Consider the following 27,287-nt stretch of genomic DNA (forward strand, 5'->3'; position numbering starts at 1 on the left):
TAACGACTCTTGCTGCAGCAGGAGGCTCCTTACAGTACTATTAAAAAGAGTAAAGCACATATGAGGACAATAAACATAAACTACATAAAAATAAGGTACATAAACTACCCCTCTGTTGTAAGGATGACACTTAAAAGACGTTACTGATGTTTCTTATACTATATTTTTATTACAAATATTACAAAGTATGTTTGCCTGTGTTTCCTTCTTAGCGTAGCACCTGACGTTCTTTTTTTGTCACTACAACAAAGGCAGCTATAACTGGCTGAGTCTGCTATTTTTCTCTCCTCCAAGAAAAACATCCTAGACTTTGGACTACAGAGCAATTTATAAAGTAAGAGCGAGTTCTTCCACCATACAGACAGAATTCGGGCAACATGTTGCATGGGAACTCAACACTACTTCCTATCGAAACATGGACTTGGTGGAATAAAGGCTAACAATCATCACCCTGGCTCGTGAGCACCAGAATTAAAGCCAGTGGGATGGTGGCACTAGATAAAAACATAGCAAGATTTCTCATCAAGGTGAGAACTGTCACGTGAGATAAATATTGCAAAACCACCAGGAAAAGAAGCAGAAGTCATGACAGAAAACACCAAACTCAGAATTACAAAGATCACAAAGATACTCCTGATAAATACTGACAAATGTTTGAGTGCCCTTGTCTATCGTACCTGGTAGCACCAGGACAGTGGTTGGCCAGCCCGTGGAGCCTGAGAACTTCTTGAGCTCAGTCCAGGTGTTGATGGTGTCGTGGATCAGAGGTTTGCCCCCCAGGCTGGACAGGTGGAGTGTCCGACTTGGGATGAGGAGGCGTAGGACGTCCTCTGGCTGTGCCGTGCCACACTGAGGGTCAAACTCGATGGTGGTCCAGCGAACACAGTCTGGGAATGATACCTGAGACAAGGCAAGAAGGAAGAGATCAGCCTAGAACTAAAATACTTTATAATTCTGTTGTGTCTTTTATCTTACTGTCTAAGCAGTGAGCATGAGGAAGAAAGCCTTACCTTATATTGTGTGACACTAGCTTGTTTGTATGGGTGGTCACTCTCAATCACAGAGTAGTGGTTTGAGGTGGTGCATGCAGACAGGCCCTGCTCAGGCTGGTTGCCGGTCGTGCTGTCTGTTGACTGGTTGGGGTTGAAGGTGGGAGGGGCATATTTCTGGTTGAGGGCAGAGACAGCAGGTAGCAGCTCCTGAACGAGTCCAAAGACCTCAACAGCAGCCTGGAAGAAAAAGCAGGGTGTGATATCAGAAAGAGAAAGTACAATCATTGAGATTAAATGTTTGGATGATCTCTTACCTTTGGCACAGAAGCAGCAACAGGGCCGATGTAGGCCAGGATAAGAGGCAGGAGCATGGAGAACAGACTAGAGGAACTTAACAGCTCAGGGATGTCATCCACTGAGGACAAAATAGGGACACAGGTATGATCAAATTAAATGCAAGCAGGTGTATCGAAGGTTACAGTGCTTGTGCAAATTTGTGGTGCCTACCATCAACAGCAAAAGCTCTGTGAAGCAGATCCTTTGCAGCTCTGACCACAGCGCTGACCACAGACAGAGCTCTGCTGCAGTTCTTGTCCTCCTCATTTGCTTTGCTCAGCAGCTGAGACTGGAGATCCCCATCATACTCGCTCCTTCAGACAGAAGGAAAACTCCACTCAGATACAGAACAAATCCAGAGATGAGCTACAACAAAACAGTGGCTTTGTGTTTACCTGTAGTAGAGAATCTGAGGGATCTGTCCTCTGGTCTGGTTTGTCCCATTACTGCTCAGGCTGCAGGTGCTGAATGTGAAGGACACACCATCAGAGCACTGTACTGTGGTCATACCTCCATCCCCATTAGCTGTCCGGCTGCCGTAGTTTCTCAGTCTGACAGCGTACTTTACACCCTCCTGCAACAGAATGAATAAAATAGGGAGAGTATGAACATTTTTAACAAAACCAGCACACAATTATAAACATAAAAAAATACTGAAGCATGTTATATCCAATCATTTTAAATTATTTTTTCACATAGTGACTAAACCCTCAGACTACTTTTTTCAGATATAGATCCATGTATACATGAATTTAGTAGTACAGTTAAACAGTAAGGGTTCAAATCTTAACATTTTAGACCCAAGTATTTAAATTCTCGGTTGAAAATTGCATAGCAACTGCACTCTACAAGCTGAAACTGTCTGCTGCAACTTACTATTTTTGAAAAATCCCACTGGCTGAGATGCTCTGTGACGCTTTATGTGCCAACTTTCGGCCCCACAGAGCTCGACAGATACCACCCACTTTTTTCCCAACCTAAACTCCACTCATAGCAGCTCATAGCCAAAATCTGCAGCTCCAATCCAATCCAATCAGAGAGTTTGCTGTGATACTCTAGGACTGTGGGAAATGTATTCCTGATCCCCAAGATTGCAAATAAACAATGTTTCCTTAAATCAAATAAATAACAATACAACTTATTTCTTCCACAGGATAATGTTTCTTCGTTACTCCAATCAAACTGTATTTTGTTGAAAAACTATGGTTATATTCACTACTAGTGGCAGAACTGTGTGTAACGTTGAAGTTCAGCGCTCAAAGGCAGGATCAGCCAATCACAAACATTGCTATGATGCTCTGGGATTGTGGGTAATGTAGTGCTGCTGAATGAAATTGTGAATAAACCATGTTTTTCTTAAAACAATGTCAAACAAAATTCTGTATTCTACACGATCATATAACATTGTTTTACACCTAGGTGTCTTGTAGTAAGTCTACCTTGAATGTTAATGACATTATAGCTAATATTCAAATCTAAAAACAGCATGGGCTGATGGCTGATATGAGACAGAGGAAGGAGAGAGTGGGCCTGTCTTATCCTTATTCACCTTTTCTCCCAGCCCTGCCCGTTACATTCTAAAGGCTTTTGTTTTTTCATTTAAGGGCAGCTGCACCTTAGCTTAATCTCTGGGTTTTAGTTATTCTTTAAGAACTTTTCCTATATCCTTCTTCTAGCAATACACAACAAATCGTAATAATTCTAATAATTCTAATAATACCAGTCTATCTTTACATCACTCACTGTGTTGTGCAATATCACTTTTGTTTACTGTTATCTTGTATTATCAGTGCCATCACTACCAAAGGCTTGAATAAAGAAAGTCTGGGCCTGTGTCTTAACTACCAACATGATTGTTAATAATGCCAACACTGAGGACCGTAGCTTGTTACTTAACGTATTGCATGTCTATTTATCATATTTTGGACTTTGAATCTAAAACTCATCCACTCAAAACTTGTAATTCATTTTAGTTTTTTTGGAGTCCTTGTACATTTTATGCTATTTGGTGTTTTTCTGGGAAGCTGAGTCAATATTGCACAAAAATAACTAACTGTATTAATACAATTTTTTTCTTATCTTATGAAAGCTGATGTTTAAGGAGCAAAAATAGATAAATAAAGATTACTTAAGTGAAAAAATATCCATGTCTTTATACACTAATGTTTTCAATTAAAACAGTAAACCACAGGCTTGGATTTATTTATAGAGATTTATAGAGACCTTGAGTGGCACAGCCTTGTCCAGTCGAATCTCTGCAATGTCACTGGGAGAATCATCGGTGCTGTAGGTGCCCTTCACCAGCTCTAATGAAGTCCATCTGTGAGAATGTGCTGAGTCTCCTGGGTGCTCTGTCTGCGCCTGGGGAGCCAAAGATGAGATGTTAGGATGGTATTGTAAAAAAAAAGGTCAAGCAATACCAGAAATAGTTTAAACACAATAAAAGAAGGTAAAATCACTCACATCGTCAGCCAGCACCTCTAGTTCATACTCATGGATACCCCCTCCTCCGTACACACAGACGCCAACAAGCACAACGCCTGGCTTGTCCACTGTCATACAGATGGCATCTGGAGAGCCGTTCCCTGTGTTCCAGCTGCGGCCCTGGCTTGTTTTGGTGAAACGGTTTGGAGATGCTTTCACTGAGTGGAGCGAGTTCAGGCCATCAACCTAATAAGCAAGGACAATATAGCACATGTAGTCAAAACATACAGGTGTAACTGTATGACACAGGTTGAACCATTAAATGGGAAATTTAAGCAAATAAATACTGTGATACATATATATAAATGGCATTGTTATATTAAAAAAAACACCAACGGGGGAAAAAGAACAACTTTAGGGATAAAAGGAAAAAACAGCTTCACATGTTGCTTTTGAATGCTCATATGTTTCATTTATAGTACATGTTAATTTCAGTGATGTATTTTCTTTCAGGAAAAACAAACACTCTGACACTTGATCTGGAATATCCTGAAATAAAAATGTGATTTTATTTTTGGCGTTAAGTAATACAAACCATTGCTATTTATATCCTCATATTGACAACAGAGAGCCAGACTTGACTGCAGAGGGACACATCTACAAGCTCTGGGGTGTGAGAGTTGTTTCCCTGACAACAGACAGTTGGGTGAAATTCAGTGCAGTCAAAAGCTGCCGTCTACCGAGGGTAACCATGGCAACGAGACCTTAAAGAGTCCTGACTGCAGTACATGGTTGTGCATATGAGTAGAGAGCTTTGATAGGTAAATGAGGAGTGCAAGAGTAACACCTTCCCCACAACTTAATAGCTCGGCAAATACCTCAAGTAACATAGTTTACTGGATTCACATGTCTTTTTAATAAAAATGTAACAAAAAATAAGTTAGCCATGGTAAATTATGAGTAGTGCATTTGTTAGTATTCTTGAAAAGAAAAGAGAGAATAAACAGAGAGAACTACTGCATATGTTTATACAGGTGCATCTCAAAATTGAGAGTATCATACACATTTCCATGTATTCTAGATTAATCTAATACAAAGTGAGACAAGACCTTTTTTTTTTTTTTTTAATCTTGATGATTATGGTGCTCTAAGTCCAGCGTTTTCAAGTTCCACAGTGAGTGATGGTTTGGAGTATCATGTCAATGGTGGATGTTGGTCCAAGCAGTGCCACAGACTGATTGGCTCCATGTCACCTTGCATAGATGTAGTAGTTTGTGCAAAAGGAGCCCTGATTAAGCACTGAGTGCATACATTAGCAAATTTTTTTCCAAAGATAAACATTTCTGTATTATAGATCTTTTTTTTTTACTTTTGTTTTGTGATATTAAAATATTTTAAGATATTGGATTATTTTATTTTTGTGAGAAGTAAGCCATAATCATTCATTTTTAAACAAAAAAAGTCTTGAAATATTTCAATTTGTAGTGATGGATGTAGAACCCCCTGTGAATTAAATCACAGGGGGTAAAAAAAACTTTTTCATGATTGTCTACTTTTTTAGATGCACCTGTATCACACCTTTTGAAGTCCATATTACACAAAGAGTTTCATCCTCTTCTGTTTCAGTTCCTTTAGCAACAGTAAAAACACCGACTTGTCACCAGGCGAAGATGTCACTATGAGGTTCATTTGATAACAAAAGGGCTCCACGCAACAGTGCATGGCACAAGGAAGGAGGAAAGAAAAAGAATGAGGAAACATGTTTTGGCATGTTTGTAGGAAATGTTTCAATTCCTACATATCAAGTTTCAGATCTTTGACTAATTGATTGACTGATTGATATACATGACTTAACTGTCAGTTTTTCTTTAAGTTGTGGCACCTCCATTTGCAACATAAAACTAGACACAAGATAAAAATCTGTGTTAAACACAGTTCACTGCTTTCAATTAAAATTGTAAAAACCTCTCCCTGAAACCACAGGAAATGAAAGAAAATAGTTAAAGGAATCTCAACAATGGAAAAGATGACTTATTTTGCACAAGATGATGGAGAATTTAAATTGTTGAGTCTTCTGACAATAATGGATTTTTGACTGAAAATTTGTGCATGATTCTCCAGCTAAGGTGCCCTGAGAAAGAGTTCTATCCATTTGTCTTTGTTTATTCATGTTACGTAGCTATAATTGTAACACTGCTTGAATAAAAAAGAATATTCAAAGATACACACATTTGATCACATCTTAACCCCCTAACACAAGATTTCAAGGCCCTCCAATGTATATTAGGTTTGGGATTAGTTCCACACATTTACTTTAGGACTGAATGGTGTGTAAAAGAGTGCTATAGTCTGACCTAATTGAATCATAAAACGCTACATCTCAGGTTTGAAGTCAGATACAAGGTTGTTTGCAAGCTTTAGCATATTTTCATCGTCGATCCATAGTCTCTAGAGTGGCTGGCCTACAATCTTTGAGCTTCATTTATTTGGATGAGCAACTAATTCTCTACAGTGGAAGAAAGACAACTGTACCCAGATGTGTTTTTTAGTGCTGGAAACTCAGAATCACAGCAGTAAAAGCTAACATAAATCTTCCTACTTGGCCAGAAGGATCTCAGTTGGACCAGACAGTAAATTTTAAGATTTTGTCATAGTAGGCAACAAATTCAGTGTGGTCTGTTAAGTGCAACAGAAAATCATGTCTTTGTGTGCTTTGAGGTTGTCAGAAAGATTTACACTGATTGACCAAGACCAGTGGTGGAGTGGTGTCTGCAGAAGTGGGTATACTCTTAATTTATGCTCCACAGTTTTTTAGTGACCCAGGAATTACGTCCTGTGTTAGACGACTCTTGTATATTTAGTACATCTAAAAACAGGCCTTCAGTAATTGAACATTGGCACGAAACTTCTCCTGCTTGACCTCAAATAGATGGGATTATTATGAAATTTGCATCAATGTGCCAACAGAGACAATAACGAGGACTAACTTACGTAGGGGAAAAGTAAGGCGCATTCTTTCTCCATCCTAGGGGAAAATGCTGCATACTACTGAATGATGTGAATGATTACCTACACAAAAGTCTGTCGGCAAGACAGAAGAGCGTAGGTGTATTTTCTAAGGATTTTTCAGATGACTATTCAAAATTGATTCTGATCTCTGATAGTAATATACCATTCTTTTAATTCCTGTGGGTCTTTGAGTGGCTTAGCTATTCTTTAAGGCGGGGAACCACTGGTATAGAGCATAACTGCCTGATTTTTCCTAACTGATGATTTGTGTATACGAGTAGTTTGGTTACCTCAGAGCCCAAGGCAGAAGCTGTGAGCTCAGAGACGATGGAGGCCAGCAGACCACAGGTGTTAGAGACCAGGTGTGGAGAGAACAGCTCCACCTCCTTCCTCAAACTCTTCCTCACCGGCAGCACCACGATCACCAGCATCTTCTCCAGAACCTCCCGGAAACTTGTCATTCCCATGAGATTCTCCTCAGTCTAAGTGAGATTAAGATGATTAAATTGAATGCAACTGTTTGATTTTTTTTTTTTTAAGCTGAATGGGATATTTAGATGACAAAAAAGCTCCTCCATTTTTTGAAATGACAAACCTGATATACAGCATGTGTTGTGCATAAACTCACATGGCTTAGTTTCTCCATATGAGCCACCAGCAGGGGGAAGCGGTGAGCAAGAGCAGAGTCATTCTCTGTGCTGACTTGTTTGACCAGTGAGCGCAGCAGCACTTCTCCGTCATAGGCGATGGGTAGGATGGAGGTCAGCTTCACAGAGGTGTTGCAGAGAGCCGACATGACAGCTGCCAGCAGACGGCTGCTGGATGTGCGGAAGTTTGCCTCAGCAATGTCCTACAAAATAAAGCACTTGTATGAATCTCTGATTTTATTATGTTTAAGGGATTCTTATGCAACACAGCCTAAAAAACAAGATATTGTTGTCAGGGTGCTGTGGTGTTGCAAATCTGGCAATATGCTCTGAGAGTGTCACCTAAATGTCTAAACCTTAACTAGACATAACAAAGGAACAGCTGAATTAAAAAAAAAAATCTTTGGCACAATTTTTTTAAACTAAAATGGCTGATAGTTAAAAGACAGAAACTGAAGTTGACAGTTTTAACTATCATCTTTCATATTAAGTATTTGATAAACATAAGAGCTAATATAAGACAGACTGATACAGCTTAACAAAAACTAAGAGTATCATAAAGAATGTGGTGATGAAGGCATGTGGTTATTTTCATTGACGGTCACCACGTACAGTGCCTCTAAAAAGTATTCACCCCCTAGGTTGTTTCTCCCTTTAAATGAAATGGGATCACCTGAGTGCCGGGACTGTGTCTCAGGTGACTGTAGAGTAAAGACACCTGTGTCTGGAAGGTCCAGTCACTGGTTAATCAATATTCCTGGCTACCATTACACCATGAAGACAAAAGAACACTCCAAGAAACTCAGAGCAAAGTTATTGAAAAGTAGAAGTCAAGGGATGGATACAAAAAAATTCCAAGGCACTATGGCACAGGTGTAAATTTGCCTAGATCAGGCCGTCCTCACAAACTGAGTGATTGTGCAAAAAGGAGACTTGTGAGAGAGGCCACCAAGACACTATGACTACTCTGAAGAAGTTACAAGCTTCAGCAGATGAGATGGGAGAGACTCTTCATACAACAACTGTTGCCTGAGTTCTTCACCAGTTAAAGCATTATGGGAGGGTGGCAAAGAGAAAGCCACTGATAAAGAAAACTCATATTAAATCTCTTCTGAGTTTGCCAAAAGGCATGTGGGAGACTCCATGGTCAAGTAGAAGAAAGTTATTTGGTCTGATCAGACCAAAATGATACTTTTTGGCCATCAGCTAAGACGCTGTTTGGCGGACACCACACTCTGCACATCATCACAAAGACACCATCCCCACTGTGAAGCACAGTGGTGGCAGCATCATGTTGTGGGGATGCTTCTTGGCAGCTGACCCTGGAAGGTCTGTAAAGGTAGAGGGTAAAATGAATGCAGCAAAATATTGGAAAATCATGGAGGACAAGCTTATTCAGTCTGCAAGGGAACTATGGCTTGGGAGAAGATTTTTTTTCCAGAAAGACAAAGACCTGAAGTGTACAGCAAAAGTTTACCAGAAATGGTTTAAAGACAACCAGGTGAATGTTCTAAATGGCCGTATCAAAGTCCAGCCCTCAGTCCAATAGAGAATATGTGGCTGGACAACCTGACAGAGCTTGAGCAGCTCTGCAAAGAAGAATTGAGTGAAATTGCAGTGTCCATATGTGCAAGCTTGACTGTGATCTATCCTCACACTCAGTGCTGTGATTATAACCAAATTTGCATCTACTAAATACTGACTTGAAGGGGGTGAATATTTATGCAGGCACTTATTTTACATTACATATTTGTATCTAATTGACATTACTTTGTAGAAATCTGTTTTCACTTTAACAATAAAGGTTTTTTTTGTATTTTTTGTCAAAAAAAAGCTAAATGATATTGACCATGTCTGGTTTATAAAGTTAATAAAAGGATAAGAAATCCAACGGGGAAAACTCTTCTTATAAGCACTGTATATTCACTTCTCTTAATATGATATCATTGAGATTTTGTCTGTTTTGTTGTGAAAAAAAGCAATCTGAAGACATGACAGGATTTCACAATTTGGCTTCTTTTTTTTTTTTTTTTTTCAACTAGTTTTATAAATTAGGAGAAACTATGAACAGTTTGACTATCAATTAACTCCAGTTATATGAATAGTTTCAATTCCTATTAAAACTATTTCTGAAGAACATTAAAAAACATTCTGCCATCGCTGACCTGGTCCAGGCAGTTGAGCAGGTCGCAGAGGCAAGCCCACTGCAGAGCCGGGGTCGGGTAGAAGGAGTGGAAACAGGCAGTGAAGGTGTTGTGACACTCCTGCAGCACAGCCTCTAGCAGGGTTAAAGGCTGAGACAAGTAGCCCTGGGGGTCATTGTCCAGCTTAGTCAGGCAGTTGTCCATGCCTTCTGACAGGATCTTCTTCAGCAGGCTGCGTGTCTTTCCCACGCACTCTGCCAGCTTGCTTGACTCCTCCACCACAGCTTTGGTGCTGGCTGAAAATCAAACAACAGATAGTACAAGAAAACAACATGAGATTTTGAGAGAAATCTACACTCTAAATAAACAAAAATCAATGTAAATGTTGTTTTTGAAATGAAAACTTCCTAATGTTTAATAAAAGAATATCTTATCTGTTTACTATTTAGTATATGGGAAATGTAAACACAATCTAGTTTGTATAGGTTTTTATCATCTCAAGGCCATCATCTCAATACAAAATGGCTTTAATTGCTTTTAAGTATCCATATTCTTTCAGTTAATTCTAAACATAATCATCAGTGTTATGATACAAATATTACTGTTTAAAATCAGCACTTTTGGCAACTTCTTTTTGCAAAGAATGGCACTGACAACAATATTATCCCTTTACAACCTCGATGCTCTTACCAGCAATGGGGAAGATCTCACAGATGTAGACCCTGAGCAGGCGGAGGCAGCAGGTGCCAACAAAGCGCAGTCTCTCCAGGTCCAGCAATGTGGCAGTGTACTGAAAACCCTTCAGCCCTCGCAGCTCCTCCACACCCAAAACCAAGGTGGTCCAGCTCCAGTGAAGGATGCTCAGCAGGGACTCGAAACACTCCTACAGAGAGAAAGAGGTGGATAATCACAAACATTGTGGTGAGAAATTACCTGTCAAGATGATTAAGCCGGTAGAAACAGAGAAGAGGCCCAAATATGGAGACTGCACTCACCACTGAGACTGTGCGGGCGAATGAGCGTTTCAGGATGTGGACTGGTTCACTGGTCTGCTGTTTCCCTTTGGATGCGTTGCCATCATTTGACGGAAGCCTAATTGTGAAATAAAGAAAACATTTGAGCTTATTTACTGAAGACTCTAAACAAAACAGGGCTGCACCACAGTTAACAAAATGTAAAGTGCTTTACTTACCTGTAAAGTAGCTGAGGTATCTGACCTGCATTCACATCTGTACCGTTGTTTGACTTCTTAGAGCTTTTGAACTGAAAGACCACGCTAAAGGGAAAATATAAGACAAATTTAACATTATGAAGCATTAACTATGATGAAATATAATTGAAATTAACCAGGGAATCATGTTTTTAAATGCTGGAGTACTGCCTGAGCCAGAAAAAAGGTTTTACCCATCATCAGTAGTAATGGTAGCCTGTCCATGGGAGCCACAATCACTGCTTGGACCAGACACTCGAGCCCACGCCACATACCACCAGCCCAGCTGCAGCAGCACCGGCTCATCGAACATCATGGCATATTTCTCTCTGAAAAGATATAACAATAAAACAATTAATGGCCATCAAAGAGAGATTTTTAATTATGTTTTCATATGGGAAAGGAAAGAAAGAATAGTAAAAAGAGATGGAAAAAGAAGAAATCTTTGAGTTTTACCTGGCAGCACAGTCATAGGCCAGTACGTCAGTCTCAGCCAGCAGATCACCATCGGTCTCATGGTCGCCTCCATCTGGTCCCAGCTCAAAAAGCTGCACAGCCACAAGACAGCGTCAACACATTGTAAGCATTCAGGTAGCTCAGTATTTTATCTTCCAGGAAATATATCTACTTTAAAGTAAACAATCAACTTCAGAGCAAGCAAGCTAAATGTGCGTGTAAGTGTCCTTTTAAATGTAATTGTATATATAGAGGTATATTTATCTCTGGTTGTCAGAGAGATGGTGGGAAGGTGCTTTGTGTTTGTTATATCATTAAAAAAAAGATAAATTGTAAGCCTATATTTGATTCTGCATGTGAATATTTCCAAACAAGAATGATTTGAATGAAAAAGACTGAGATGACGGTGCAGCCATTTGCAGCGGTAGACCTCAAAGATGAGACATCAGCCCTGACCTACAGCAACTGAATACTAAAGCGAAAAATCCCTGAAATGAGCACTTAATAAATGCCACAAACAGCTTACCTTGATCTTTGCAGTGTACTCCCCTCGGCCCCCAAACAGGCCCAGTCCACCCAGCAGGATGTCTGCATCAGCACAGAAGCGGATGGCCTCCACAGAGTGAGCTGAGTAGCCCCAACCACCACCGTGACCTACAGCATCACACATGGGATCAATTAGCCCATGACAGGGGTCACAGAAGTTGTTTTTCTACTTTGATTAATACATACAAACTTATCTGAGCTGAAACATTTTTTTCTCATAGATATGTTCATTCTAAAGGTAAAAAATGTGTGTAGCTTGAGCTAAATGCATCTTGCTGTACAGGGCATCATACATCATTTACCATGCATCCTGCAGAAAGGGGCCACTTACTCTCAAAGCGGTTGACCACACTGTAGTCCTCTTTGGAGTAGACCTTCATCACTGCCTGGGTTTCTTCCTCTGCACTGGCTACGCCCATCTTTAGCTCCTGCATGGCCGCCAGCGTATCCAGACAACCTAAGTCAAAGACGCAGATTTAAACATTGATGCATAACCTACACACTCCTGCAAACCCTTAACCACATGCCACTTCTAAAAGATTTTAGCAAGAACAGAATGAAAAAGGGTGAAAAGCAAACTGCTAGCAGGAATGCATTTTTTATGATCATCATAATGTCAAAAATAACAATGAAATGCCAATGATGATTACTGTCCTGGGATGTCTACGAAGCAGTTCCATGAACAAAGAAAGAAACAGCACATTTTAAATATCTACTTAAGATAAAAATCTTCAAACAGGGCTCAGATTGATAAAGAAAGGACCACTATGTAAATCATATGGGTGATACACTGACTACTATAGATTCTGATCCAAGAAGGCAGATTTAGACACAGATGTCTGCATCAGCCTTCAGTTGTGTTGAAGCATTTGCAGACATTCATTAAAGAATCATGTGACCAAAGACACTTTGCTGAATTACCGAGGATATGTAGGGCTCCATGAGAGCGAGTAGTGGTGGCATGGGATCCTGAGGGCAATGCAAGCTCTGGGCTAAGGATGCTACAGCGAGCCTGGAGATCTGTAGCAGAGGGCATCCTGGCATCAGCGATCACTGCGTTGTAGCACAGCATCTCTCTTGTGGCTGGAAGGAACCTAAACACAGAGAAATCCAAAAATTACATAAGGAAGTACAAAAAGACAGTACAATAACAATACAATAATCCTGCTGTAGGGCCTTATTAACAGGCATTTAAAGTAATATGAATGATGCAAACTGAAATCATGATAGGTGCATAACATTGATCTGTTTTGTCCTTTGACTGACCTCCAAATGACATCATACACAGGGTCCAAACACAGTCCAAATCCCTGCAGGTCCTCCTGCTCCGAATCATTAAAGGTCCTGCAGCTCCCGTCCATTTTGTTGATAAGCAAGCATTTAAATGGAGGCGGCTCAGACACAGAGGAGGGAACGAGGCCAATAATGTGTTTGCTGGCAAAGATCTCTGAAGTAGCGAGGACATGGGAGTTGATGAGAGCCTCATCGATCCGCAGGAATGTCTGGTCCCCACTGGCTCCTATCCAGGTAGCCTTCCGTCCATATTTGGCACCGATGTTGGGCATAGGAGATGGCTTGGCATTCCAGTAGGGCATGTCGAGGATGGGCCGGCCCAGCTGCCCTTTCTGGAAAATAAACAGATACAGATTCACTCACTAGAGCAGTGCAACGAAACAGACCTTTAACAGACTGTTGGGATTTTCATGTACAAGTTGGGATTTGTGAGAATAATTATATTATATATGGTATAATTCTTACCGAGAAGCTTCCAAATGTAAAAACCTGCCCATCCATGAGGAGAACAGCTGTGTGGTTACTGCCTGCTGTCACCTGAACACTGGGACCTGGAAGAGCCTGCACCAGAGTTGGAGAACCCCTGACAGGAAGATAAATCTAATTTAGGTTGTGCTTGATGTGCAACTCAAACTACTACAAAGTAAGAATCTGTGCACTTTTCTTTAACTTTAAATCTCCAGTGAGGAGCTTTAACTGGTTGTGAAACAAACCATAATAAGATCAGTCTTGCAACAATGTGAGCTTCATGCATGAAGTAGCTGAATTTTTTGGTAAAGATTATGTAACTACTATGTCTCCTTTCAGAAAATTGAATAACCACCACAAATTGTTGAATAAATGTGTTAGATGTAGTGCTGCACAATGTGGTAATAAAGGACGATTGCAATCATACTGGAAAATATTGCAATTTGTGATTACAATATACAATACATAAACAGTATCATGAGTCTATTGGCTTAGATATTAAGGAAAATGCAGAGAGTAATACTCAAAACACAAAGTAGCATAAAAAGTACAAAACATGAAGTTTTACAGTACTGCTTTCAAAATAACTCAAAATTTTCCCCCCAAAAGTTTTTCCTTCTTTGAAAAGTGAAGATAAAGGTATTTCTACAAAGTGCAATAGTATTGTAACTCAAAGGCCTTTCTGTTGGCATGTTTGTTAACCTTTCAAGTGCTACTTAAAACAAAAATAATTGCAGCCTTTATGCAATTATGTAAATGCACAGCCTGACATCGCAATTGCAGTTAAATTAATTAGACTACTTGGATACTCAAAATGTAATGGACCCCAGATGACCTCTTATCACTTGTGTCTCACTTTGTTCAATGCACCAGTGAGGACAAGCATCCGGCTGGCTGCTTTTTATCACAGACTGACTGCTTCATATACCAGTGGAAAGTCTTGCTTAGCACTGAAGTTTAAGTGTCCATTTCATTCCCACTGTGGTGGTGTATTCATTATTGCATTCAGTATTATACTTTAATTCTGGCAGCACAATCTAATCTAATTTTAATCTAATGCAACATGATCCTTTGTATTACACATTTCACAAATGTCTCAATTTATCACCATAAATAAACTGATTATTTTATGAAAACAACTATCAGCATGTGCACTTTCTAACTATTAGACAGATGCCTGGTATAATGGTCATTTTTCCGAACCATTTTGATACAGACTGGCTAGCTATCAGGTACTATCAAATAAATCTGTGCCAATTTAGTAAAAATAAACCAATTATTGGATTTCTATATATGACAGGGGACAGGTTGCAAAGAGAGGTGTGGTAAATAGAAAACAAACTGCAGATAAACCAAAAACTGTATCATAGTTCATACTTGAGTTCATTCTGAACTTAGTAGATCTGCTTTTAGCTTCTTTGCATGGTCTGCTTGGAACTCACTGCAGAGCTCTTTAAAAATCAAAGAACTGGTGTCACTGGGGCATTTCAGATTCGTAACTGTTAACTTCTTAGCTTCTGATTGCACCTGTTTTAATTGACTTTGTTGTTCCATTTCTGATTGATTTTATGTCCTCTTTTGACATATTACTGTGCTTTAATATTTTTGAGGCATGTTAGACATATTGTAAATATTTCCTGTTCATCATGTGTGTTATTTGTGTTGTGTTTTTATTGCACCTCATATCATTATTGCACTAATCAACAGCATCCGACATTTTATATTTTTCTTGCTCCTGCAGGCTAATTTACAACTAATTAATTGGGCTTAAACTCATCATATTTAATCAAATTCATTTAAGGAAGCAGAGGAAGTACCTGGAGTTGACATCTCCATGTCCCAGTTGCCCATGCTGGCCGTAACCAAACGTGTAGACATCTCCATTCTCCATCAGCACCACTGTGAAGCAGCACATTCATGATTGTAATTTTCTGTATTTCCTTCCTTCAAATTCAGACACTTTTGTTAGAAATTATGATCTTCAAGTAGAAAGCAGACAAGGAAACCCCCGTGCCAACAGAGAAGCAGCCTTGTTGGACATTAACGTACCTGAGTGGTGAAAACCGCAGCTGACCTGCACGGCTCTCATCTCACAGTCAAATCTCACAGCCCCCGGAGGATAGGTGGTGATTTTGCTGGCATCCTTGTCGCCTCGCTCACTGCTGCCATCTACAAGTCAAACACACAAGTCAGCAAATTTGAGTAGAGAACAGAAGGGGAGTGAGGTTCAGTGGAAATGTAAGACCGCAGAGGTGGAGGTCTCTGCTCAGTCCTGGAAAACGGAGCTGGAGAGAAAAGAGGATTGAAAAGAAAAGGGGAAAAAAAAGGACAGCATGCCAAAACAGAAAAAGGGGGGACAACACCTCTGTGGCAGAAGGCTTTTGGCAACCAGCTCCAATACTAATGGAAACTGTATTTCCTTTCCAACAACTAGATTTAATTTTAAAGGAGGTTATCTGGTTTGCCCTGAGCCCTGTGCAAGAGGTCTCAGTTAGGGTTTGTGAGTGGAAGAATTGGATCGATTCCCATGCATTACAGTAAAATCAATGACTGTCAATACCTTTTGGATCAGGAACCAGTACATTGTGGTTTACCTCAAAGTCAGCCAGATGAAAACTAATACAGGCTTCAATTAGACAGTGAATGCAAATTCAAAATTGACTGGTTCATGGGCCAAAAATCAATAAGGTAGAGTTTGAAGGTTTAAATCAAGGGCAAAACTCTTAATCTCAGTTAAAAATAGATAAATAAAATGAAAAGAAATTGGAACCAAATTGTTGGGAAATCAAAAACTGAGAAGTCCGTAAAAAGACAGAGCCTCTTTTCCACTTCATGGGTAAAAACCAAGCAGGATGTTCACACAAGGTATCCCCAAATAAATAACTTGTATAGTATAAATGCTTCACCAAAAGTAAAGATATTCAACTAGGAATAGAAGCCTGAGATTCTAACATGTAAAGAAGAGGAAATGCAATACTCCAAAATAGTTAACACTATGGTCTGATTTTTTACTGGGGTATGATATAATATGATACAATAAGATATGATATAAAATGTGGTTTGTTAATGACAATATCACAATATAGCAAATACCTGATAACTGATATCCAATGATACATCAGGATAAACTGCAAAAACTTAAATCTAAGTAGGGCTGACAATCTCTGGTCATTCAATCAATAAGTTGGCCAATGAGCTTGGCTATGACAATTGCAGAGAGAGAGACAGAGAGAGAGAGAGAGCATGTGCAACGAAGAAAGTAAAAGAGGAAGGAAAAGGTAGTGTTTGGTAGTCTAGGTAGAGAGACGAGTGGTAGAGTATTTGTTATTTTCTCACTGTTTTACACACAGGTGGAAAAAGTACCTACTATTGAACTCAAGTAAAAGTTTGGTTACTCTGGTTAAAACTTAAGGAAGTAAAAAGTCAAAGTACTGGTCTATAAACGAAGATTACAGACAATACATCCTTTGGGAATACCTAAAGTCACAGATAGGAACAACTTCACCCATGGTGCACATGTGTATCACTCACTAGACAACAACTAAACACCCTGCCCAAGAGCATGATGGGGAAACTCAGCCCACACATTTCCCCAGATTTGAAATCACAGCGGGCGCAGCTTAGACCAGCTGACTCTACAAAGCTGAACTAACACCGGTGGACCTACACTGTCAAATAACTCCAACACTGAAGACTATTTCACTCAGAACCGAGTTGAAACCACAATCAACTCTGAAATGTTTAACCCTGATGTATCGATACTCCAGTCTTTGCTGTTCATGGATGTGGCGTGGAATCAGTTCTCTTGCTATGTGATATTGTGTAAACAACAGAGGTGGAAAAAGTGCAGAGTATTAAACTCATGTAAAAGTACAGTTACTCTGGTCAGAATTTATTTAAGTAGTTCTAACTTTAAAATGTACTAATATAAGTATAAATACACAGAAAAACTACACAATTACAGTAATCTGAGTAAACATAATTAAAGTTACTTTCCATGCCTGGTTTCACAGCAGTTATGCTCAATGCACTCATTCCTAAAGTCTGGGTCGGGACCCACAGGTGGGTCACGGGAGATTTCTTTGGGTTGCCAGATGAGTTTTCAGAATATCTTTGCTACAGAATTGGGGCATTCATGGCTGCAGTACACATTATAGCCACATGAGAGAGGTCCACCCTATCACATGCACCCTTTACACCATATTAAAGCAGAAAACAAGTCTCTAACAGTCACTGGATGGCAAAAAATAGAGTAATGTATGCTTGGCCGCTTGGCCGATAGAACAAGAAAATCATCGATCCACACCAGGCACGTTCTGAAGGCATTCAAAGAAAGCCTATGCGACAGAGGCAAAGTCGCCTCTTCCTGACAGATAAAACGCTTGTTTTCCAAGCTAGCACTGGCCATCAGCTCAACCAAACAGCTGAGGATGGCGCAGGAGGTTGATCTGAAGAGCAATAATGTATGGAAAATAAAGTTGGTGGGTCAGGATGGCATGTACTCTAAAGTGGGTTACCAGAAAAATAAAGTTTGAGAACTGCCCTAACGAACCTGGAAATGCATGACTCAACTTTGCTGAGAGATGCAAGATTTCTATTGTAATGACAGAGCACTGTGAGTGTCTCCCCTTGCCCCCTGTCCCAACCTGTGGACTTATTTCCAGTTGCATGCTGTCTGATGTTTAAGTTCTCAACTTACACCAAGAAAGCTGTAACAAGTGGGTCCTGTCAATTGTGACCGTAAATGGCTATCATGCTGGCACATGCTGGTTGGCACTGACTCAGTTGTTATTTCAGAGAAACATAATGAGGTAAAAATAATGTATTATGCTGCTTGTTGTGTTTGTTTTTAAAATTACTTAAGACTACCAGGGGGTGCAGTAAAGACAGTCACTGCCTAGGATGCCAGAAATATCAGAGTTTTTTTTTTTTTTTTTTCCAGGAACCAATCAATGGGTTGGTGAGTTGGTGAAATAAATTTCAGTCGTCCAAGTTTTTCTTTGGTTGATGACAGCCCCAAACAATTGTATCAAGATTAAAAAAACCTTATTGTAAGCCCAGATAAACAGCTAATTTATCAAATGTGTGTGAATGTTTGTGTTCATTCGCTGGCTGCTCCTGCAGTTTGTTTGACTCACACAAAGCAAAAAGACATATATAAGTAGAGCAGTGTTTCTTAAATGGTGTGGCAAAGCACACTGGTGTGACATGAGGCAATTCTAGATGTGCTGTGAGAATATGTACAGTAATTTGTAATTACTACCACTATAAAACAATTTAAGGTATTGTAACACATTTTAAAGAAACTGTTTTGTAAGTGTAAGGATACAGTGTTCCTTGAAAATGTGGCTTGATCTCAAGTGTGCTTTGGGCAAAAAAAAATGTCTGAAAACCACTGGTTTAGAGACTACATCATCAATACTTGGAAAGAACTCAGCCCTGTATATTGGAGTATTTGTAATAGGACTCATCTAAGTAATGCTATTGATCAATGTCACATGCAACTACTAGCTGATGCCTGCATGCTTAATGTGACAAACTGTAAGAGAGACAGACAAAGTGAGTGGGAACGGAGAAATGCTGAAGTACCATTTGATACAAAAAGCCAAACAAAATGAATAATTAACAATTTATGACTCTTCTCTGTGTCATACCTCACACACGACTCGCCTTACAACATCTAAAATGAGACTGGATGTCCATTTTCATTTGTGGATCGCATACAGTACTCTTCAAACTGCGAGGGGGGATCTGAATGGATCACCAATCAGCTGTGATCCCTTGCACCTTTATTGCTTTCAATGAGTTAAAACTATTATCTAATAAGGGTCTGAAATGAGATGTACTAGCATCAACATCAATAAGGGCAATAAGCTCAGCATAAAGATAGCTAATGTTTTTTTGTATCTGCAACGTGAGCCACTTATTATGACATAAAAAAAAAACAGCAGCAGTTCGGGGAGATGTGGGCCATCCAGTCAGGGCTTTACAGTATGAGTACGTATTTCACTTTCACTGTCCCCAAAAATAGACACATAGTGACTAGAAGAAATATTTTATGAGCACAGTGCTCTAGTAAGGAGTACAGCCTGTCTCCTATTTTTACTCAGGCTACTAAATGCTCCAATACGACACGTTTGAAAATCCACCAGCACCAATGTGCTGATCAAAGACAAGTTCTCTGCAATGACTGAACGTTTGACAATAATATCAGTCGGATGGTATTATACCCTCAGAAATGGCTAAACATATCAGATCATATTTTAGACCATAAACAGGTAATTGGGAAGAAAAATCAGGATTCACAGGGTTCAAATAAACAGGAAGCCTGACAAAGTTCAACTAAGGTGCCTGATGTTGATGATAAGTGATGACAAGGCAGCTGAGAACAACAATAGTTATTCCACAGCCTCCACCAACATCAGTGCTTGCAAAATATAATTATGTACTGTATGTGATAGCTGTTATCATTCTACCAACACAGTTTCCAGACAAGAAATACTAAATAGGGTTCATGAGGACAGCAAGAGTAAACAACTGCCAGAAACAATCAACACTGGAAAACAAAGCTTCATGTGCTTTGTTAAATTTGTGTTAAGCACTCTGTACTGCAAGTTTAGAAAAGGGCATCATTTTTCTGTTTAATTTTTAATTTGAGAGAGAAGGCCGACAGATACTAATTTCTAATTGAAAATGATTTATGATGAATAACAGTCTTAGTAAACAGTGAATTCGGAGGCTGTTTTTTAGTGTTCTCTGTCCTTTGTATGGTTACTTTAGATAAAAGAATGTTTTGTAAGATCCAAACTAGTACTAATAGTACAATTTATACTTTTGGGCCATTTCTGCCTGTTCAGCATAGTGGGGATTGCACAAAATGTTGGGAGAAGGCAGCAGAGATGACATGTGCACAACTGGGCACAGAGGTTTATCACAAATGTCACATCTTTAACTCATCATTGCATTCTGTACGATCAAGTTGGTTGGTCTTCTTTGACCTCGTGTAGGCTAAATCACTCAACCATAACCTTTTTAGGGCTATACTCAATCTGCTTCCATCATACTTGTGATTTTATTCATGTGAAAAGGACTGAAAGCTACAATCTTCACTCTGTGACTCCGTCACAAAATTTACTTATGCTATCTATGCCCAAAGTCCACCTTGAAATAGGTAAAAGGAGTTCCAGGTATGCTGCTCCTGCAGCCTAGAATCTGCAACAGGAGACTTTATGTTTTGAGGAGCTGCTCTCTTTATAACTTTTTAAAGGTAGATTGAAGGCACTGGAAGAAGTTGCATCAGGTTGTAGATGTTCTGACTTATGACTTTCTGCTGTGTGACTAAGGATTTGGTCTTTCTGTGATAGTAATTGCTCTGTTTTTCCGTCTGTGTCTTTGTTAGGTGTGCTGCTTCCTGTCTTGTCCAGGACATAAATAAGATTCTTTATCTCAATTAGTTTTTCCTGGTTAAATTAATTGAAATAGATGAAAAAAATCCCCAAACAGTGGCCTGTAGGCCAGGTTCAGCCAACTTTCAGGCCTGCATGCACCCTTATTGCAAATTTTATGCAAAACTGCATTTGTCATAGTTTAAAGCAAATAGTAAAACAAGGCAGTCGTGACAAAATTGTCCCAGGCTGAGGGACAGGTGGCCTAGTGGTTTAAGGCACGCCCCATGTACGCGGTCAGCCCGGGTTCAAATCCGGCTTGTGGCACTTTCCCGTATGTCTTTCCCCAGCTCTTTCATCCCTGTTTTCGATTCTGTCCACTTCTCCTCCTTTGTCAATAAAGGCATAAAAAGCCCCAAAAATACATGTTAGAAAATTTATTTTTAAAAAATGCCCAGGCAGTCTATTTTGCACTATTTTCTGAACAAGCACATTTTTTAAAGATTTTGTTTCAATTCTTATTTTATATGGCCTTAATACTGAATAAGGGTAATTGCAACAACATCTACAATTACTTTTCTTTTTGCCGTTTCAGCGCTTAGCTGGATATTCAGCCCTAAGGACAAGCGACTTAGGAAACGATGCATTAGCTCATCTAATGTGCCTGTAAATGGCAATATATGAAAAGTTTACACACACTTAAGTACCGTAGTGACTTCTAAAATATGTATTCTAAACCAAACAATCCTGCTGCATCACATCTGGGTTATATCTATCATCTTGTCTCTCATCAAAGCCATGTCTCTCTGGGGCTGTTTTCCTGTTTGTTATGCAGCAGCTGTATGAACACAGTGACAAATCAGCTGTTCAGGGAGTGATGGTAAATCCAGTTAGACAAGGACAATTGATTTCTCCTTAGGTGTTTATAACAGCAGGGGAATAGAGCAGGCATACTATCTGAGGATTAGAAATGTTAAACCAGAACATGAAACAGTGACACAAACTGAATCTATAGTGTTCCCCAGCCTTTTTCTATGTTTAAGTAATTAATAAAACATTACACTGATGAGATTCAGAAGGGAACCAGTTGGTCCTTAACCGGGTCTAAAGGCTTCACAGTCATTTCTCTCCTGTGAGTCACACTGATTGCTTCCTGCCAGCAGTGTTGTTACCATGGGACCAGGTGAAAACATAAGAATCCTGTCGTCAGAGAGTAAGAGAGGAGGTGGGCGGGACAGCCAGATTGGGAGATGAGGCAAAAAGTGGGTGTCTCTGCACCCGTTGAGTTAGTGAAAACCGTAGTACCTTTGTGCTTGTCCCGTTTATGCCTTAGTGCCTGAAGGGGTCTTATTCTGGCTAGGGCCTGCTCACGCTGGTTCATAAAAATGGGACCAGGAAAAACAAGGGGGCCTGGGGGAGAAAGAAACTTTCACATGCATGCACAATGCTCACAAATGGGAGAGAACACATGATAATACTACACCACAAAAATACACTCGCACACTGAACAAAATTATACAGACACAAGCAAGGGGGAAGTCACCAAGGCACAACACCCAAGCTAGCACAGGGATTGATGCACAGTTTGTAGTTTTACCCTGTTAATCAGCCTCCACCCCCACCTATTTGTGATTTTGTATTCTTTTAAACTTCACTAAGCCAAAAAACAAAACTCCCCGTTGCATAGTATCAACCTGCTTTCGTCTGAGCCGTACCTCTGCCCTCCTCCAGCCTGTGCCGGCGGTTAATCCTCTGCCTTTTCTCCTCCTGACGGATCTGAATGTGCTCCTCGATGTTTACTCCTGGAGGGGGAGGGACAGGCACAGCTGAAAACACAAAAAGGCCCCAGGTACAGGCAGCCAGGTACGGGATGCAGGAGGCAGATGAAAAGGGGACGGAGCAGAGCAGAACAAAACAAGACACACATCAATGAATGATGGAGAGATGTGATGGAGAAGCAATGACTTTGCACAACATGAGAACAAAAAGGATGTGCAGCGACAACTGTACAAAAATGCAACAAATAAGCAGCAGAAGGGATACATACAGTAGCTTTCACACATCACTGCTGGAAACAGTCATTAGTTCTGATTGATCAATCATAACGCAAACTGCTGAAATGGCACATCACAAATGCATGTGCAAGAGCCAGTAACATGCATATTGTATACCTGTCTTTTTGAAATGTAATCAGTGTGAATGATGATAAAAGGTGAGATGTACATAAATGACAGGGGGATCATGAAACCGTACCAAGCAGCAGGTCCAGTGGAATCATCTCCTTCACAGCATCAAAGATGCCTCTCTGTCTGGCCTCCTGACCATCCAGTTCCCTGGCACAGGCTTTGCAACAACCACACGCTGAACAGCCAGACTCTCCAGATCCACAGCCACAGATCCTGCAAGAAGTGGAAAAGAGGAATTAATATTACGAAAAACAGTTAAGTCAATTATACTGAGTCAATTTTACTAGTATTAACATTATTATCATTAAGATTAATGTTATTATTAGTAGATTTTCTAAAGATGCATTCTATAATATGTACTTGGTACAACAAGGGACATTTGTTACAAACCAGCTTGTTCAACTATGTTTGAAGTGAAGGACTTTTGTAAAAGTGTTACTACTGCTGATTTTTGATATTGAAAAAAACCCAACACAATTATAAACTGGTCTAAAACAAAATATTAGAAGTTCAGCTTTTTTGCATTTTTGGATCTTCTAAAATTACCTGCAATTCTTCGATTACAGAATACCAAAGGTAATAAAATAGTGATAGCACTCAGTATTTGTAAAGCATCCCTGGAATACATAAAAAAAAAACCTTCAATCAAATGGATTTTCAATATAAAGACAACTAATAGTAAGGGACAGGCATGACAAACATGTACCCAAATATGTTTGAAACAGTTCATCAAACTTTTTCACAAAAAAAATTCTAAAGGTTTCTAAAAATGGGACAAAAGAGCTAAATTAGAGAGCAGACTTTGGCCCTGTTTGCACGACAATGTTTTCAGGTGAAAACGCAAAACTTTTGTTGCATTTTGGTCGTCCATTTACATGAGAATGGCGTTTTGGTGCCTGAAAACACAACAATTTGGAAACGGGCTCCACAGTGGAAGTTTTTTAAAACACCCTCGTCTCCGTGTAAACAGGGAAAACGCCAGTTTCTGAAAACACACATGCGCACTAACGTTGCAGTCAGCTGTCAAGCGCGAGTGTCGCAGCACTCTGAACCGAGCCGTGGCAGCTCGACCCGAGCTGTCTGATGTATTTTACCGTGACTCAGCTTCCATCACAGACAGCTGGATTTAGTTACATATCAGTGTGCAGCTGATGGAGGAGACTGGATTGAAGCTTCCGTGTTAAGGTTAAAAAAATAGTTAATCACTTACAAGAAGCAGATAAAATGGAGAAAGGGGAAACAGAAATAGTATTCTGATTAAAGACGAACATTTTTTTGCTGTGCTAAAAGCAGGAAGCGCTGCACTTTCTGAGAAAATCCACCAAAAATTAAAGACTGTAGGAGAAAAATTTGTCCCTGAAAAATCAAAACAAAGGATATCTTCTTTATAACAAGACTAGTCTTGCAATGCATTTTGGTGTTTATATGTGCTGTGATATTACGCTGCCGCGCCACAATAGTGATGAGGAGGATTTAGTGATGAATGACTCTCATGCACCCGTGTGTGATAAAAATGTAACATGTTATGATAAACACATGAAAAACAGTGAATGTGCTGTACTTTGCTTGTTGTAGAGACATTTTTATTGTGCAGTAAATCACCTTAATACAGCGTTTTGGTGTTTCCTGCGTTCTCAAGTATATGGAAATAATTTTCAAAACGTTGCCGTGTAACAGTGGAAGTTTTTGGAAACCAAAACCGAAAACGAAGCAAAATGTCATTCCATTCATTATGTTATTGTGACTGAAGGCACTTTAACTTCTTGTACATTGAATTTGTAAAAGCAGGCACAACATGTTAATAATGTTTTGTATTTTCTCTTTGTAAATACCCTGGATGTTAATAAAAATAAAATTTTTTAAAAATGTCATTCATAATGAAAACCAATAAAACTTTTTTTTTTGAAGTTCAGCCGGTGGACTTCCTGTTCTGTTGTCATACATAGAATGGGTGTTTGGCCAACAGAACTGCTTCCGTGATCTGTGACTCCTTACCCTCCTGGTACTCTGTCTGGCCGTCCACTGCTAACACAGCTGGCACCGTAGCCGGTACAGTCTCCACACACTGTGCACACCATGCACTGGTCCAGCTTCCACTTGTGCATGCCTGGCTGGCACATCATGCTCTTCTCTTCTTTCTCCTCCAGCTCGTCCTCCAAGTCTTCATCCATGGCTGTGGCCATGCTCTCCACACCAAACGCTAAAAAAAACGTAGACATAAACAAGAAACTGTCAGATTTAGCCTAAAGCAAGCACACAATGCAAAAGATGCTGTTGTCTGTCAATCTGCTCACCTTTCCCTGCCTGGCTCATGGCTCCAGTATCTCTGCCACACTGGCCCTTGTTATTCACCCCAAATGTCCACACTTCACCACTCTTGGTCAGAACACACGTGTGGGCCTTACCCATGGCAACCTGAGTTACAAAGTGACCTTTGAGGTCTGTCACCTGGCCTGTGGGGAGGAAAGAAGGAATTGTGACAAAGTGAAAAATACAATTTTTAAAACAGAACACAAAATAGAAACAAATGGAAAAATCCTGATAAAAGACACTGTAATAGCCTCAGCAAACTCACAGGTACTGTCACTGTAGATTGCATCTTTGCCAAACATGTAGAGCTCTCCATCCTTGGTGACAATGCTGCTGCTGCCATTGTTACACGCTGTGTACACCGCTGTCTTTGTCTCTAATTTGATCATCTTCTTGGGCTTATATGGCTTGGGCTGTCTGCGACTTTTAGCTGCAAATGTTAAAAAAAGAAAACAAATCTCTCAGACCTTCAACAAAGACATCATTGATAACATGTCAGACAAAAGCTTGACAGAAATAAACTCCTGAATTTGTAAAAATAGTTGAGATGAGCTTACTGGACTCTCCATCCTCTCCCTTGCTGGCTGACCCGGTAAAGAACACACTTCCATCTTCGGCTACGAGCAGTGCATGAGAGCCATCATGGCCAACTGAGAACTGAGCAATCTTGGGAGACTTTGTCACGGGCAATTCCACCCATTTCCCTGCAGACGGACCACCCTGCTTTATGCCCAGGCTCTGGTACTTTCCTGTGTAGTAGATCTGTGAGGGGAAGAGGAAAGAAACAAAACACTTTCCTCATGAGCATTCAAGGCTCCATGGCAATGCTTGTTTTGAATTTACTTATTCTCTTCCTTAGATGATGTCATTTGGTTGTGATTTTCAAATAGTACTTCCCTTCTGTGGCAACTTTTGATAAACAAGGGAGATATTTTTGAAGAATATGTACTTCAAAACATCAGTCCAAAAAACGTTTACTCCATTCTTATTTGCAGAACTGCTAAAGCTCTGTCAGGTTGCACAGGGATTGTGTGTGAACAGTCATTTTCAAGACCAGCCCCAAATTCCAACTGGAATGAGCATCCCCATAGCATGATGCTGCCACCACCATGCTTCACAGTGGGCATGGCTTGTTTGTTTGGTGTTTGCCAAACATAGTGTCTTGTCTGATGGACACAAAGCACTACTTTGGCATCAGACCAAAGAGCCTTCTTCCACTTGACCAGGAAGTCTCCCACCTGTCTTTTGGAAAACTCTAGTTTGTTTTCTTCAACAGTGGCTTTCTCTTTGCCACTCCCTTTATAGCTTAGATTCTTGAAGAACCCAGGCAACAGTTGTTGTATGCAGAGTCTCCAACAACACGTTGCAAAAAAGTTCAGAGAGAGTCGTGTTAGTCATGTTATTTAGAGGCTGTATGTATTGAAATGTATTGAAAAGTAAAAAGAGTAAAAAGTAAACACAGTTAAAAGGGTCTTCCAAACCATGTTAGTGTCAGGGAGAAAACTTTAAATTGCTCTATCCAAGCCAACTTTTTTGCTTTATTTTGCACAGAGAAATTGGCCCAGGAATGCATGAAACAAATTAACCTCATAAAGCCTTTTCTTAGTCACAAGGTTGTTGTTTTGTAAATCAGACATTAGTTGCACAGAGCTGTATTGTACTTCTTTATAAAAGCTTTTTTTCTTCTCTAAATTATATTTTGAACCAGCCAGTATAAACATAGCCTGGAAAAAATATTTCAAAAGGGGTGCATTATTCAAAAATTTTTGAGTGTTTCAACAATCTAAACAACATGGGTAATGTGACAACCCTTGTACAAAGGCTGCTGCAGGAGCTGAAGGACTCTCTATACAACCCAAATCATCTAGCAATCAAATGCAA

General features: G+C 39.9%; 1 protein-coding gene across 18 annotated transcripts in view; it reads right to left on the reverse strand.

Annotated features, from left to right (window-relative positions):
• The window catches only part of mycbp2 (MYC binding protein 2), a 112,540-nt gene that overhangs the window by 45,201 nt on the left and 40,052 nt on the right, over positions 1-27,287 (reverse strand). For 12 of the 18 annotated variants that reach the window (XM_041806822.1, XM_041806820.1, XM_041806811.1 and 9 more), the window contains exons 12-40: positions 25,964-26,168; positions 25,672-25,836; positions 25,391-25,549; positions 25,092-25,296; positions 23,164-23,309; positions 22,626-22,736; positions 22,216-22,320; positions 15,575-15,694; positions 15,343-15,424; positions 13,523-13,640; positions 13,031-13,389; positions 12,686-12,858; positions 12,096-12,221; positions 11,745-11,872; positions 11,219-11,310; positions 10,957-11,091; positions 10,745-10,828; positions 10,548-10,644; positions 10,243-10,435; positions 9,574-9,848; positions 7,390-7,611; positions 7,052-7,243; positions 3,792-3,998; positions 3,552-3,689; positions 1,724-1,902; positions 1,500-1,642; positions 1,307-1,407; positions 1,011-1,229; positions 678-900 (exon numbers count right to left, since the gene is read on the reverse strand). In XM_041806822.1, coding sequence (XP_041662756.1) covers positions 678-900; positions 1,011-1,229; positions 1,307-1,407; positions 1,500-1,642; positions 1,724-1,902; positions 3,552-3,689; positions 3,792-3,998; positions 7,052-7,243; positions 7,390-7,611; positions 9,574-9,848; positions 10,243-10,435; positions 10,548-10,644; positions 10,745-10,828; positions 10,957-11,091; positions 11,219-11,310; positions 11,745-11,872; positions 12,096-12,221; positions 12,686-12,858; positions 13,031-13,389; positions 13,523-13,640; positions 15,343-15,424; positions 15,575-15,694; positions 22,216-22,320; positions 22,626-22,736; positions 23,164-23,309; positions 25,092-25,296; positions 25,391-25,549; positions 25,672-25,836; positions 25,964-26,168 — 4,702 coding nt within the window. The remainder of the gene's footprint in view (positions 1-677; positions 901-1,010; positions 1,230-1,306; positions 1,408-1,499; positions 1,643-1,723; positions 1,903-3,551; positions 3,690-3,791; positions 3,999-7,051; positions 7,244-7,389; positions 7,612-9,573; positions 9,849-10,242; positions 10,436-10,547; positions 10,645-10,744; positions 10,829-10,956; positions 11,092-11,218; positions 11,311-11,744; positions 11,873-12,095; positions 12,222-12,685; positions 12,859-13,030; positions 13,390-13,522; positions 13,641-15,342; positions 15,425-15,574; positions 15,695-22,215; positions 22,321-22,625; positions 22,737-23,163; positions 23,310-25,091; positions 25,297-25,390; positions 25,550-25,671; positions 25,837-25,963; positions 26,169-27,287) is intronic. The other 6 variants (XM_041806821.1, XM_041806806.1, XM_041806810.1 and 3 more) reach the window with 5 other exon arrangements.

The sequence above is a fragment of the Cheilinus undulatus genome, linkage group 15, assembly GCF_018320785.1.
Source record: "Cheilinus undulatus linkage group 15, ASM1832078v1, whole genome shotgun sequence".
Taxonomy (NCBI): Eukaryota; Metazoa; Chordata; class Actinopteri; order Labriformes; family Labridae; genus Cheilinus; species Cheilinus undulatus.